Source organism: Erinaceus europaeus, chromosome 1 (genome assembly GCF_950295315.1).
Source record: "Erinaceus europaeus chromosome 1, mEriEur2.1, whole genome shotgun sequence".
NCBI classification, from domain to species: Eukaryota; Metazoa; Chordata; class Mammalia; order Eulipotyphla; family Erinaceidae; genus Erinaceus; species Erinaceus europaeus.
In genome coordinates, this window is record NC_080162.1 from 123,147,023 (window position 1) to 123,162,555 (window position 15,533).

Here is a 15,533-nt window from a genome sequence, read left to right on the forward strand (position 1 = left end):
ATAACAACAATAACTACAACAACAATAAAAAACAAGGGCAACAAAAGGGAAAATAAATAAGTATAAAAAAATTTTAAAAATACAACATTAAGCATATAGCTTCTAAAGGTACTCTTTTGAGTGCTTTAGAAAATTTCTGTCTTTTGATTCTCAGTAATTACTGTTCTTTTCCTCATCTTGTGAGTAAGAAGACCCAGGCAAAACGAAATCAAGTAACTGTCCATATCTCACAGTCAGTAAAATCATAAGTGGGATTGATATAAAAGGCATATTGACAAAAAAAGGACTTTGTTTCTAGTCATCAGAAGGTACAGTTTCTATAATATGAATTTCAACTTAACAATTCATCCATATCTAGAAATACTGAGAGGGGACAACAACCAAGGTACTGAATGTCCACTAAGAACCTAGTACTATAAATTCACTTCTTTGTGTTGCATACACACTGAAATAAATACTTCTATAAAAGACTTTGGACATGTAAAGTTTAGTCCTTGACTGTTAAGATATCTTATCTTTAGGGGCATTTACCCAAAGAGATTTTAATAACCATAATAATGTAAAAAAATAAAACCCCATAATTATTAAACACTAGCTATGGCCAAGAACTATATGTTACATGCTCTAATAACACCGTAGATATATAGATCATTTTGTAGCTGAAGCTGAAGATAAGGACATGGAAACACTGACAAGTAGAAAGATGGAAGTATATGGGCAAAACCTACGGAATGATACAGTGGAGGTTGAATTTTCATTTTTTCTTATGTAGTTTAGATGCAGGGCTGAAAAATACAGCAACCTAGAAAAACAACAGATAAAGACCCCAAATGCTCAACAAAGCCTAATTTCTCTATTCTTATCTCCTCTCATGCCAACAAAGATCAAGTGGAAAGCCAAGAATTTTCTTTTCTGTAATGGAATATCTCAGCCTACATCCTGTCCCATCACACAGTCAGCGCATTGAGAATAAACTCCAAATAAGAAATAAGAGGAGAATACCTGAGCAGTTGATAATGAATTCTTTTTATCACATTACTACCTTTGATTTCTCTAGAGACTACAAAATCCTAAGGTTCCAAGTCTACCTGGACATGTGAAGCACTAATTTTCCTTCCCTCTGAGATATAATCTAAGGAGACCTGCTGGTTACTCAATATCTGAAGAAGTAATGCCTATAAATTCTACAAGTTTGACCAAATAAATTTACTCCAACACATATTATAGTCAAACTTTTGAAAAACAAACACTAAGAAATAATATTAAAAGCAATAGTAGACTTGTAACACCTTACCTAGAGGGGAAAATTCTTTTTAAAATTTTTATTAGTGATTTAATATTGATTTTCAAAATTATAAGGTAACAGACATATAATTCCACACTGTTTCCACCACCAGAGTTCTATGTCCCCATTCCCTCCATTGAAAACTGTGGTAGTTCTCCCAAGATCACAGATATAGGTTGACTATTATTTCTATAACTTTCTCTCTATATATGTTTTCCCTCACTTTTTCTATGGTCCTGCATTCTCATAAAAGGAACAACAGATTCCTTGTCAAAAACTTTGGGAGTCACAAGAGTGGCACAATTTTTTTCTTGTGTTGAAATAAAAAACCTAGAACTATCTCTAGATAAAATACCTTTCAGGAGTAATGGGGAAATTGAGACATTTTCAGAGTCAATGGAATAACTTAGGTCATTTTCCACTAAGAGACCAATTCAAAACAGAATGTACATGGAGGTTCTTTATAAAGAATGAGAAAAACAAACAAACGAAAAAGGAAATCTATAAAGACAGGAAGGAAGCAAAAAATTGACAGCATAATGTAAGCATAAACACAATATAATTTACTTCCATTTTTACGTTTTAAAACATATTTGATAATGGAAAATCACAACAATTTCTGATATGGCTCCACAGACATAGAGGAGAAACACTTAAAATAATTATTGAGACTGAGGAGTTGACTCAGTGGGTAGAGAACAGGACTTGCATGTTTGGATTCTGGGTTCAATCCCTTGATATGACAGACACATGATCAAATGTCAGAGGGGACACCTGCAGGGAGAAAGCTTCACAAGTGGTGGAGCAGGGCTGCAGGTGTCTCCCTATCCCCCAGCATCCTCTCCATATCTCTTTGTCTCTATAGAATAATAAATAAAAAATACTTAAAAGAGAAAATTCTACATTTTTATTGCATTGTGATATGACATTGTATATACTATTGAGGGGCCATCATTGAGGGAAGCTAGTAGACATGAACTATATTATCCCCTCCAGTTTTACACAACTAGTTTTTTTCAAAGTTCATTATGACATGCATGTAACATGGAAAAATCACTTAATGATTAAAACATACTTTCTCATCCCCAAAATTCTTTCCAGTATACTCCCCTTCTTAGTATAGTGATTTACATCTTAACACAATGAAGAATGGTAGAAAGTCACTGTGAAAAATGTAAGAATGATCTATTTTTAAAAAGATTTATTTCAACGGTTTCAAAGGATATCGATAAGTATAGAGAGAACCAGAGCATCACTCTGGTAGATGTGATATTGGGATGAAACTCAAACTTCCATGCTTTCAAATTCAACATGGTAGCCACTGTGTATTCTATTCAGGTAGAATTTTTAAATTTAATTTAATTAAATTTTAAATGTCTTTATTGGGGGATTAATAGTTTACAGTCGATAGTAAAATGCAATAGTTTGTACATGCATAACATTTCCAAATAACAATATAACCCCCACTAGGTCCTATTCTGTCAGGCTGAATTTTTATAAGGAACTACACACAGACTATTGCTCAGGGTAATATCAATAGGCAAAGAATGAGTTCTCTCTGTCATGCCTTTACCTTTGATCTCCTGGTCCTGTTCTTCCACCCTGGAACATACAGTCCTTGTCAGGCTCTCCACAACTGTATGCATCAGGTCAAATTCGGCAACGTTGTACACATGAGTGCTATCTGGTTCAGAAGCAATTTCTTGCAGTTCATTCTCATCTGCATTTTTCACCCCTGGTTAAAGTGAAGGAAAAAGAGGGTTGTGACATTCATACTCCATCTGAAAATACAACTGCAGTGGACATGACCTTAATTGATAAACTTCCACAACAGCTGAAGCATCTGCTACTTTAAAGAGACACATCATGTTAACTTGATTTTTAAAACTTACCTTCAGAATCATTCTATTCATTTTCCCCCATCAAGTTTATCACTGGGGCTTAGTGCCTGCTTGACTCCACTGTTCCTGGCAGCCATTTTTTTTTTGTAGAGGGTGAGAGACAGAAGAGACACCTGTGAAACTTATTCTACCACTCATGAACCCCCTGTAGGTGGGTACTAGGGCTTTGAACTCAGCCCCTCACGCATGGGACTATATAAACTATAGGGCAAATCATAATCTGGACCCCAGAATCATTTTTTAATGAATGGGTCTTAATTTTGTTCAGCATAATTTAACAGGAAAAACATTTGATGAAACCAATTTTTGACTTGCAAAATTAATAGAAATTTAACTGGTATTTTATACCACCAAACTTCAGATTAAAACTAGGCATTACCACTTCTCCAGAACGCTACCCCACTATGAAAAGACAGAAACAGGATGGGGTATGGATCTACCTGCCAACACCCATGTCTAGTGGAGGAGCAGTTACAGAAACCAGACCTCTCACCTTCAGCACCCCCAAAAACTTTTGTCCATACTCCCAGAGCAGGGAAACAACAGGGGAATATGGCCAGAGGGCTCTGAACCCCATCTCCACTAGGACCTGAAATGTTTGTCACCAGGAATCTTTGTTTTAATACCATCACTGAAAGGGAAGAAAATCCAAAAAATACCAGAGGAAATCAGGTATTATTTCACTTATTTCAGAGAAATGAGGAAAAAGGAAAGACACGTGAAAATAGTAATGGGCATTTCCGAAATGAGGCTGGATAACATACTCTATCTACCACCTGAGGAAGGTGGGTCCTAAAATTGGGGCAGCCTGGAATTTTCCTCCTCATGATCACAGAATGTGAACTCAGATATACAGGGATGCAGAGGTGACATAGGCTCCTAAACTGAATATGGGCCCCAGATCAATTTGATGGGGTCTACAGTCAACAATATTTATACACCTTTCCCATATTTGGGAGCTACTCTCTGTAGAGAAATTGTGAGGGTGTGGTAGAGCCTGGCAGGGCTTGACCTGAGGGGTGCGTCTATCCTGTTAGTCTCTCTCTCTACTGAGAGGTTAAGCGAGGGGGACACAAGAACCCCCAAGGTTGGCCTCGTCTTATCAGACTCCCTGCCTCACAAAGCACCCTGCATTTTTCTGCCTCCAGGAGCCCAGCATTCCTTAAAACATTAAGTAAGGTCCCCCTGCTCTACCATGCATTCCTTGATACTATGGTCCACTCTTTTATTATCTGCATATCAATCTTCCGCTTTGTCTTACAAGGTCTCCTCCCTAATTCCCTGCAGGGTATTATTAATCCTACCAGTTAAACCCCTAGCAACAGTTGCTAAGGAAGTCCCTATCTTTCCCAGCCCCCTTTCACCTTTTTCCACCCCTTTCCTAACCATGTATGGTATTGTCAAGCCACTTCTTTTTCCTACTTGTCTCTTCCATTTTCTGGCCTGGAGAAGCATGCAGGCAGAAGAGGAGGCAGATGCCGGCCATTGAAGTTTGTGCCACGTGGCTTAGCTAGGTGTGCTACTGCCGAACTCTGGGGCGCTCAGATGAATAAAGATTTGAAAGGCCTCACCACCATGAGTTTGGTTCCTGGGTCATCTCTCTCTCTCTCGTGTCGCTAGCCCAACAACTCTCTTCCTTGATCCAGATTTCTGGTCCTTTTCCCAGCCATGATATCATCTCCCCAGACAATAACTTGGGCCCACTTGCAGATCTGCTTCACTGCTTGTGAGGTGAGGCCCCTGCAGGTGGGGAGCAGAGGGCTGAATCCTTCCGCTGGTCCTTGAGCATCATATTATGTGTGAAAAACCTGGTGCGCTACTGTCCTAATCTGTCACGATAATGGACTCTATCACTTAATTTACTACTCCCTAACCACTGCAGTAGTCTATGTTTACTAACACATTCTGTCCTCACAACCAATGCTATGAATTTGGCACTAATGTTTTTCTCATTTTCTTTCTTTTTTGCCTCCAGGGTTATTGCTGGGGCTTGGTGCCAGAACTATGAATTCCTTTGCTCTTGGAGGCCATTTTTTCCCATTTTATTGGATAGGATAGAGAAAAATTGTGAGAGGAAGTGGAGAGGAAGAGGGAAAGAGAAAGATACCTGCAGATCCACTTTACCACTTTTGAAGCATCCCCTCCTGCAGGTGGGGAGATCTGGGGCTCTAACCGGGATCTTTGTGCAGTTCCTTGTGCCTATAACCAGGTGCACTGCTGCCTGGCCCCTGTTTCCTTTATTTTCTACTTGAGTAAGCTGTTGCTCAGACGAGTTAACTTACTCAACAGAATGTAACTACTAAGTGAGCAGCTAGGAATCCTCCCAGGAAATCTAGATTAAGTCAAATATTCTTACCCACAATATCATGCTACCTAGCAGAAGGTTGTACAGTAAGTAAATGTTTACCAATGAAATCTGAATTAGAAAATGCGAGGCACATGACTGAGTTTTTCTGGATGTGGAGTCACATTTCTTTTCCCCAGGCTTAAGCAAACAAGTTTTCTCTTTCTAAATCTCTGTCACTGCAGTGACATTAAACATTAAACATCTGAGGATGTTAAAGAGGGCTTGGGGCAACATGAATTCACTTTTGAGTTGCCTAGCTGTGCTATTTCACTTATCTTTAACCCTCAACATCAAGAGTAGCCAAGTATTAGCTGTTTCTGAACTGTTTAATTTAGGAGTTTATAAGATAATAAAGACTACTTATTTTCCAATAATATTCAGAAGGGGAAAGTCCAAATCACATCTATATGAGTTCAATTAAAAGTTTTATTTAAAAACTTATCCATTCACTACTAACAAGCAAATGGAAAGCAAAGACACAAATGAATTCCACCACTGCAGTTTACACCTCTTGCAATCATTTAATTAAGTGGATACCAGTAGAAAATAAGATCTAAACAGAAACTTAATCAGAAACATGCTCTAATGACATGAAATACATAATAAGCATATGCTTCATGGTCTGCTTCTAAAGGAGAAAAAAAAAAGTAGTTTTCAACCTTGGAGAATGTTTTTGTTTTCTTTTTTTTCCTTTTTACATCAAGTATAATGCACTTGGGCTATCTATAAATAATGTATTTTAAAATAACATTTAAGTCACTTATACCACACTACGTTCTTTTTCTCAGACATTTTTTTTCAGAGGCCCCTCAGTTCTCTTTTGTCCTTTTCAACACCACTTTGTCAACTTATAGATGAATTATAATATTCCACCATGGCTCCTCTTTGTCCCCTCCCCTGTAGTTTCTCTTCTATTGGCCTGATAATGGTGTACCCACTTGGAATTCCCAGTATTTGAAGCAATATTTTTTGTGGAGAGTCTGCTTAGGTGCTATCTTCAAGCCGCCATCTTGACTGTGCCCCCCTTGGAGAATGTTTTTAAGGCAAAGATTACTGAGCCCTTCCTTTCTGGATAGGTCAGTTTAGTAGGATGAGAAAGGGTCCATGGATATGTGTATATTATACAAAAACTGATTTCTCTTTCCTAAGTGGTATCTAACTCCAACATGGAGAATATTCTCTTTGGATAGGACTATCTCATAGATATCTACAAAAATAATATTACATAGTATTCTCAATACATGCAAAGAGGAGATGAATTTTAATTGAATAAAAGAGTCATAGTAAATAAAATAAGTAAATGCATAAAACATAATGGACCTCACCAGTCATAATAAAACACTTAATTTTTTTCAGAGTTCTGCTAGGAATTTGCTGTGGAATTTTAACTTGTCTTTCAGTTTAGCAAGGGATCAGGATGATGGTTATTATTATTATTATTATTATTATTATTATTAAAATATTTACCACTCTCCAAGAAATAGAAGACTTTCCTACTGCAGAAGAAAATGTAAGCATTTTAATTAATAAAAATGCTAGCAAAGAAAAGAAAAAAGCTCTATCATCTAAATATTTTATGGTTATTCTGACAATAGGTGCTACACATAAGCTTTTGTAGAATATTGTCTTCTAAAATATTAATCTCAGGGAGTTGGGTGGTAGTGCAGCGGGTTAAGCGCATGTGGCACAAAGCGCAAGGACTAGCATAAGGATCCCGGTTCCCCACCTGCAGGGGAGTCACTTCACAGGCGGTGAAGCAGGTCTGCAAGTGTGTGTCTGACTCTCCCCTTCTCTGTCTTCCCCTCCTCTCTCCATTTCTCTTTGTCCTATCCAACAACGATGACAACATCAATAACAACAACAATAACTACAACAATAAAGCATCAAGGGCAACAAAAGGGAATAAGTATATAAATATTTAAAAAATATTAATCTCAAAGAAATGACACTAGAACTTTCTTCTAAAAGTCTAGAAACTTTCTAGAAATCTAGAACTTTCTTCCACAAATAGCTATAAGATTTTAATTTCTTGAAAAGGCTAAACAAAATGTAACATATGTAGATCTAGTCCCTTGCATGTTTCTTCATGTCTTCTGTAACATTTTATGTATGGTATCTCATGGTATAGGCTACATAACAGTACCATAACTTCTATTTCAAATGTCAGCAAGTGGGGCAAAGATCACATGAGGGGTCTGGGCAATGGTGTACCCAGTAGAGCACCCACATTACCATGTGCAAGCCTCAATCCCCATCCCCAAGGGAGAAGCTTCACAATTGGTGAACAGTGATGCAGGTGTCTCTCTTTCTCTTTATCTTTCTTTCCCTTTTCAATTTACTTCTGACCTATCAAAATAGAAAGAAAAAAATTTAAAAAGGAAAAACATAGCCACTGGCAGTGGTGGATTTGTTGTGCAATGACAAGAGTCCCAGCAGTAACCCTGGAGGTAATAAGAAACAATAAAAAAAATCACATGATAAGCCAAGAATAATGTTAGGACTAGAGAGTTCTTGTTTTACACAAAGTAGACTTTGCATTTCAAATTTTTTTAAATGGCTATGTGTCCTGCTATGTGCTATTATTAAACAAACCAATCAATAACACATACCTATGGCAAACAGTTCTACACCAGAGTCACGAAGATTTCTGGATGGTGGAATAATATCATCTTGGGACTTTCCATCTGTGATTAAAATCCCAATTTTGGATACTCCAGTCCTTGATCCTGCTTCTGGTTTAAAGCTATTTTCAAAAATGTAGTTCAAAGCAAGACCTGGGAGAAAACAAGGAAAAATAAACATAAATGAAACATTTCTAGTGAGAAGCCTTCCAATTTTTCCAGATGTCACTACAAGATGAATAAATTATTGAGCTAAAAGAGATCTTATTCGTTATGTGGATTTTCATCTTCATTTTTACAATAAAATTTCCTTGTCAGAGCTGGTGAAAAACCAAAGTCCACCAGAATAGACGTTATAACTGAACACTTATCCCTCAGCATTTATGGAAGACTTGGAACTCATGGCTAATAGACGTTCACAGATATGTGTAAAAGAAAAACTAATCTTTTTATACCTTCCAGAAGTATCTCATTTATTTATTTATTTATTTATTTATTTATTTATTTATTTAATAAGACAGAGAAAATTTGAGAGGGGAGAGGAGAAAGAGAGAGAGAGAGAGAGAGAGAGAGAGAGACTTGCAACACTGCATCACCACTCACTTGTAGTGCTTTCCCCCTTCAGGTGGGGACTGGAAGCTTGAACCCTGGTCCTTGTGCATGTAGTGTGTGCACTTAACCAGATGTTCCATGACCTGGTCCCTATCTTCCTTTTTTTTTTTTTTTTCATATTATGAAAGCAATATATTCCAAGTTTAAAAGTTATGACAAGTTCTGTAGGATATTTTTCAGTAGATGCAAACTTTCAGGCTCCATGATCTTCTGCCAGGGAGGACTGGGCATCATTCACTGGTTTGCGGTCGAATCCATTTCAAGGCATGCCGTGGTGGTACAGTAATAGTGGGGTGGTAAAAACGTGCAGTCCGGTCTCATACACTGAGTGTTGAATCTACAGTGTTTTGGATGGAAGAAGGGACATTCCATTTTCTTACAAGCTGGGAAGTAACGGCAGAGCTGGTTACTAGAAGGTGGTGTCGGCATGGACACCGCTGCTTTTGGAGGCAGTACTGGGGCTCTTCTATTCCATATGAGTGAAGGGACAATCTGGTTTAGTACACTTTGCATCGTATTTACAGTTTGGATGTACAAACAAGCATTTTCCAGCAAATTTACAATTGGGGAAAGCCTTGCACAGTGAGACGGGATGGTGGAACGCACACTTGTCGCCATTCTTACAGGCCGGCCAGTATTCGCAGCGCTCCAGAAGCTTCTCTGGTTTCTGTGTTTCTTGGCTTTTCTGTTTCATTTCCTTTTGCTTCTTCTTGAATATCTATCCTGGGGGTCTGTTTTGCCCCTGGACCATCTCTGCTAGCATTTCTTCTTGAGAAGTTCGAGTTCTGGGAGCAACCGGAAGTGTCTGTTTCTGCGAGACTGATGAGTAGTTAGTTGTTTTTGTTACAGATTCTTGAGCTTCAGAGATAGCCTTCAAAATTAAATTCTTGTTAGCTTGTTTAGAAGGTGGAAGTGAAGGTCTCCTTTCAGGCTTTGCTGGTACTGACACGCTGCTTGAGACGCTTCCTGTCCGGGACCCACAGTCATCATCTTCCTCCTCCTCTTCTCCGTCATGATTGAATTTTTTTACTTTAACAACTGAACTTACCACAGGCAACTTTCTCTTGCGAAGGTTTTCTTCCTCTATACTCATTTTGTCTGAGTTGTTTCTGAAGAAGGGACTATATGTCTCTTCTAAGCTACTGATTTCTGCATCACAGACGTCCTGTTTCGTAGGCTCGGCTGTTCTGCACATGGAGCTGCTTGGTGGCGTGCGCGCTGTTCTGCTGCTGCTGGAACTGCAGGCGGTTTCCGTGGGCGCCGCCGTCCGCACTCCGACTTGCAGGTGGCCGGTAGATTTCCATAGAAGGGCGAGAAGCACCATATGGAAGAGTCACGGTCGGCTTTTTCGGAGATAAGGGAGTCTCCTGCACAAAGCTGAGGTCCTCATCAATGAGAACATCGGGCTCTGGCTTAATGTCGATCACATCTTCGGAGGGAGCTGGCTCCCTCAAAGGCTTCACCGTGGACGTCAGCCGGGTTGCAGCTCCCTTGTCGTGACTATGCCTACTGACAGTAGTGGTTTTCTGCTCCTGTGAACTTGTGGAAACTCTGGAGTCTCTTTTCTCAGACCTAGTGCTAGAAACTGCAAGCGGGGGCACTGTAGCTTCATGCCTTCTCTCATCTCTCCCGCCGAAACTGTTCTTGTTAGAAGCCACACTACTAGCAAATATGTTAGTATCAGAAGACTTTAGACTAGAGGCATGTACCAGAGCGAAGTTGTACCAGAGCGAAGTTTATCTAATACACCATGAAGCCACACGGTGAATCGAATTGTGTTGTTTCCGAGAAACAGGGACAGGTCCTCTGTCATTTGGTCCTGACTTTTCTTGTTGGCCACCATCACCATAATGTAGTCAGGAAGTTCTTCATCCGGATCTTGCAGCTGATCTTGGTGCCGATCTCCATGGTTTCACCACGGGGGGGTGGGGGGGTGGGGGGGGGGAGGCGAGCTCAGCCCTGCGTGACCCGCCTGCCCCCAGGCCCGGCGGCCTTGCCATGGTCCCTATCTTTCTAAGAGTAGTGGGGGCAGACCTAAAATGTAGTGAGATTCCTGTGTTTTGAGTCTGGTAATTCTCACCCAGTGAGAAAAACAAAGAAATGTTGCAATATTGTTAATAGACTTCTGACTAATAAATTATTTGCTTCATTAACTAAACACTCATTAGACTATGCATCAAACTGGCAATGAAATGATCAGGATGTCCGTGACAACATCTGATTTATAAAAATATTTTTATTATTGGACAATGACAGAGAGAAATTGAAAGAGGAAGTGGAAGATAGAGAGGGAGAGAGACAGAGAGACAACTGCAGCCCTGCTTCACCTCTTGTGAAGCTTCCCTCCTGCAGGTGGGGACCAGGGACTTGAACCTAGCTCCTTGTGCTCTATAATGCAAGCACTTAAATCAGGTATGCCACCGCCTGGCCCCCCACAAGTGACAATATCTGTATTGCTTAAACAACTACAGAGTAATAATAACGCGTTTCGCCAATGAAAGGAAATTGAGTCACTGAGGCTTAAACTTCACAGTAGCTTACTAACTGGCAGTTGCACCAGATGTGATAAAAAATCTCACAGTACTCATTATAGAAAAAGAAAAAAGTGTTGAGCCCAAATATTATTGTGCTACTGAGTGACTGAAGAATAAGGGCAAAGGAAATACCTTCTTGGAGAATACTGTAGAACTTTGTTCTTAATTAAACAACAGGGTGACTGACGATGAAAAGAAAGGACATGGGAGGAAGGAAATGAGTTGGCAAAGGGTAAGATGGCTACTGAAGTGTGCTAGCTTTAGGGAAATCCAAGACAACGTTCTTTCAAAGGAGGGACATTACATTCACATAACAACAGGAGAGATATTTGTGTTCCAACTCTTCTTTTTCATTTTTCCATCAACAATGCATCATTGCTGCAGGCTGATTTTTTCCCCCACATATAAAGGGAGACACAGAAACAAGAACAGAGAGGGAGAAACACCACAAGACCAAAGCTTCCCCTAGTGCAGTGGGGACAAAGGATTTGAACATAGGTCACATGCTTGACAAAGCCCATACCTTCTCAGGTATCTCCTCTCTCCCTCTCTCTCTTTTAAGCTGTTTCCAGGTATCAAAATAATGTATAACACACACACACACACACACACACACACACACACACACACACACACACACACACACACATCTCTACCATGGAGCCACCTCCTGCTTCTGAATTTGAACTCTTAATAAAAGAATTTGAGGACAAAAAACACCCAAGAACTTTGCCTTAAAACAGTTTGATTTTAAAAAGTGACATGCTGGGTCTTACCAAGAGGTAGAAAGATATAGTATAACTATTCTCCAACAAGATATGTTGCAAAAACAAGACAAAACAAAAAAAATAGCTTCAATAAAACATACCAGTTAGTGTATTTCCTCCCTTGTACGGTAGATTTCGGACAGCCTCAATCACTTCATCTTTTGTGCTAAAAGCATTAAGGTGCCATTCTATCCTGGGGTCACCACTGTACTGTGCCAGACCTGGAAAAGAAAGATGAGAAAGTCCACCCAGAAAGGACAGGGTGCTCAAAGATCTAGTGAACTAGAATGATGAAGGGACTTATCCTTAACACACTTTTTTCCCCTCTACTTGATTATGTTACTTTCAAAAAAGATTTCTTGATATCAGTGTAAGGAATGAGCTTGGGCATATCTGAAGACTCATTTTCTAGCCATTGAAAAGTGAGCATCCAGTTAGGTACCTGGATTTAAATCTAGATTTGACTCTTCTAGATTTATTCATTTGTTTCTGTTCTTAGGAATACACTTAAAGAGTGTCAGCAGTTATTTAAAACTTAACCTATACAGATTTATATAATAAAATAGATAGACTGATAAAAGATTTACACCTTTTTTGTTTGTATCACAGCTAAAACTACTTTGACAAAAAATATTTTGTATTATAAAATTGTATTCATCCCAGTTGTTAATTCAGTGAACTCCCACTGAATTTAGTTAATTTTTCATATAAAAAGAAAACTTTTATCTGACAAAGTAGTAAAAAAAACTTGCATTTTAAAAAATACTATCATTATTAGATGAAGAACATTCTGAGAGGTAGAGTTGAGTGCACATGTTACAATGTACAAAGTCCCAGGTTTGAGTCCTAGATCCTCACCTGCAGGGGGAAAGCTTCACAAGTGGTGAAGCAGTGCTGCAGGTATCTTTCTGTCTTTCTATCACCCTCTTCCCTCTTGATTTCTGGCTGTCTCTATCCAATAATAAATAAAGATTTTTTTTTTAAAAAAAAACCTGCATAGCAAGAAAAATTCAAAAAAGAACATTTTGAATTTTCAGAAATTTAAATTGTGTTCAACAATTAGTAAAATAACAGTCATTGCATAATATGGTAGGTATACATATTACATGCATACTTAGGAACATCTCTGAAATTGAATCTGTAATTCTGTAAGCTACTATGTGCACATTTTTAAAACTCTCTTATCTCAGCCGGGTTGCTGTGATAATAGTATAAGATATACCAATTCGAGTCTTCTCTGAGCCCACGTTGAATGCTGTAACCAGATTTTCTAAGAAAAGTCTGACCAGTCTGAAGTTGAATCTTCCAATACTCCATGAACCATCAACGAGAATGACAATATCAGCTATAGCTGGAGTTTCACAGAAAAACTTCACTTCTGCAAAGCACAAATCAAAAAAGGACCTCTGTTATCATTGAAACTTTGTTTTAAAATATTTATTTACTTATTAATGTAATGAGGGATAGGATGAAAGAGAGAAAGAACCAGTTATCACTCTGATACATGCGCTGCTGGGGAGTGAATTTAGGACCTCATGCTTGAGAGTCCAATGCTTTACCCACTGCACAACTCCCGGACCACTTACTACTGAAACTTTGAAGATATTTAACATCTTTCAGATAGTTTAGTAGTAATAATACAATCAAATCTCCATTAAAACAGCTATATTTTTACAACCTTTCTCTTAAATATATTTTTATCAAGAAAAAAAAAAGTGTGGTAATAGCAGCAGAGTCAGTGTTCTGGAAACAGTTACCCAATACTGGCAGGTTCATACATTCCTGGCAACTCAAGTCTTCTTCGTATTTTAGAAAGCAGTGCTTGTGCAAAAATCATCCAGCTTTGGGTTTTAATGTGGAGATTCTTTCCAGGAAAGGCCTTAGCAATGCCAATGTGGACAGTCATCAGAAACTGAAAGATGGCCAGGAGACAGAAAGGCAACTCTCATATTATAAGTGGGTGCTAGAGGTAGTGATGGAAGAAGAGAAAAAGAAGATTATTTATTCAAGGAAAAGTTAAGAGAGGTATAGGGGAATGTGCTAGAGAAGGTGTGTGAGAGAAAAAGAAAAAAAAAACTGAATAAAAGGCCTGAAGCACTTCTCCAAATACAAATTCGTTTGCATATTGTGAGGATTTAAATGGTAAGATATTATCCCTAGAATCTGGGCAACTGCTTGCTTTTCTTTTCTTTCTTTTTATTTCTCTTGGTAGAGTCACAGTCTCTCATATGTCACTGGCTCTGGCTCAGACCACATTTTCATTCAGAGAAAGAGATAGGAGAGGAAAGAGGGAGAGACACCACAGCACCAGCTGATTCTCTGTGGTGCAGGATTTGAGCACCACTGAACATGACAATGCTTACCATTAGGTGAGTTATTGCTGTAGTTCTAATTGATTTATTTTTTCTTGGAAACCATCAGGACATGTATTTTACTCTTTTTTAAATTAATTTTTATCTTTATTTATTGGATAGAGACAGCCAGAAACCCCACTAGGTCCTCTGCCATCCTGTTCCAGGACCTGAACTAACCCCTACCATCCCACCTACCCAGAGTCTTTTACTTTGGTGCAATACACCAATTCCAGCATCAAGTGCTAATTTATACATATCCTAGAACTGTGAAGACTATTTTTACATCCTAATTATTAACCCTGAAATAAAAAAATACACACTCAATGACTTCTAACAGTTATTTCTACCTATCATAGGTACAAAATGGTCTGATTCCAGTGGGATTTAGTATAGGTAGAATTCACTCTGTGTCAGGGGCAGACAAATATTCAAATACTTGGAGTATAAGGTTGTTTTAAAGTCAAGTATAACTCCAATTTCATTCTTGCAGAAGAATGAAACTGAACCACTATATTTCACCAAACACAAAAGTAAATTCCAAGTGGATCAAATACTTAAGGGAGGGGGGTCAGGCAGTAGTGCAGCAGGTTAAGCACACATGGCACAAAGCACAAGGACTGGAGCAAGGATCCCAGTCCAAGCCCGTGGATCCCCACCTGCATGGGGAGGTTGCCTCACAAGCGGTGAAACAGGTCTGTAGGTGTCTATCTTTCTCTCCCCCTCTCTCTCTTCCCCTCCTCTCTGGATTTCTCTCTGTCCTACCCAACAACAACAATAATAACAATAAGGGAAACAAAAGGGAAAAAATAGCCTCCAGGAGCAGTGGATTCATAGTGCAGGCACTGAGCCCCAGCAATACTCTGGAGGCAAATAATAATAATAATAATAATAATAATAATAATAATAATAATTAGATGAAAATTTTGGCAGAACTCTTTTCCACATAAACTTTAAATACATCTTCAATGAAACAAATCCAATTACAAAGAAGACTAAGGCAAGAATAAACCAATGGGACTATATCACATTAAAAAGCTTCTGCACAGCAAAAGAAACCACTACCCAAACAAAGAAACCCCTCACAGAATGGGAGATCTTTACATGCCATACAT

At 38.7% G+C, this 15,533-nt stretch overlaps 1 protein-coding gene and 1 pseudogene across 5 annotated transcripts in view; both read right to left on the minus strand.

Moving 5' to 3' along the window:
* COL14A1 (collagen type XIV alpha 1 chain) overlaps window positions 1-15,533 on the minus strand; it is a 243,560-nt gene that overhangs the window by 165,936 nt on the left and 62,091 nt on the right. For all 5 annotated transcript variants that reach the window (XM_060195648.1, XM_060195647.1, XM_060195649.1 and 2 more), the window contains 4 exons: window positions 13,290-13,445; window positions 12,169-12,288; window positions 8,143-8,307; window positions 2,859-3,020 (listed from right to left, as the gene is read on the minus strand). In XM_060195648.1, coding sequence (XP_060051631.1) covers window positions 2,859-3,020; window positions 8,143-8,307; window positions 12,169-12,288; window positions 13,290-13,445 — 603 coding nt within the window. The remainder of the gene's footprint in view (window positions 1-2,858; window positions 3,021-8,142; window positions 8,308-12,168; window positions 12,289-13,289; window positions 13,446-15,533) is intronic.
* Window positions 8,850-10,662, minus strand: LOC103116355 (zinc finger CCCH domain-containing protein 14-like; annotated as a pseudogene).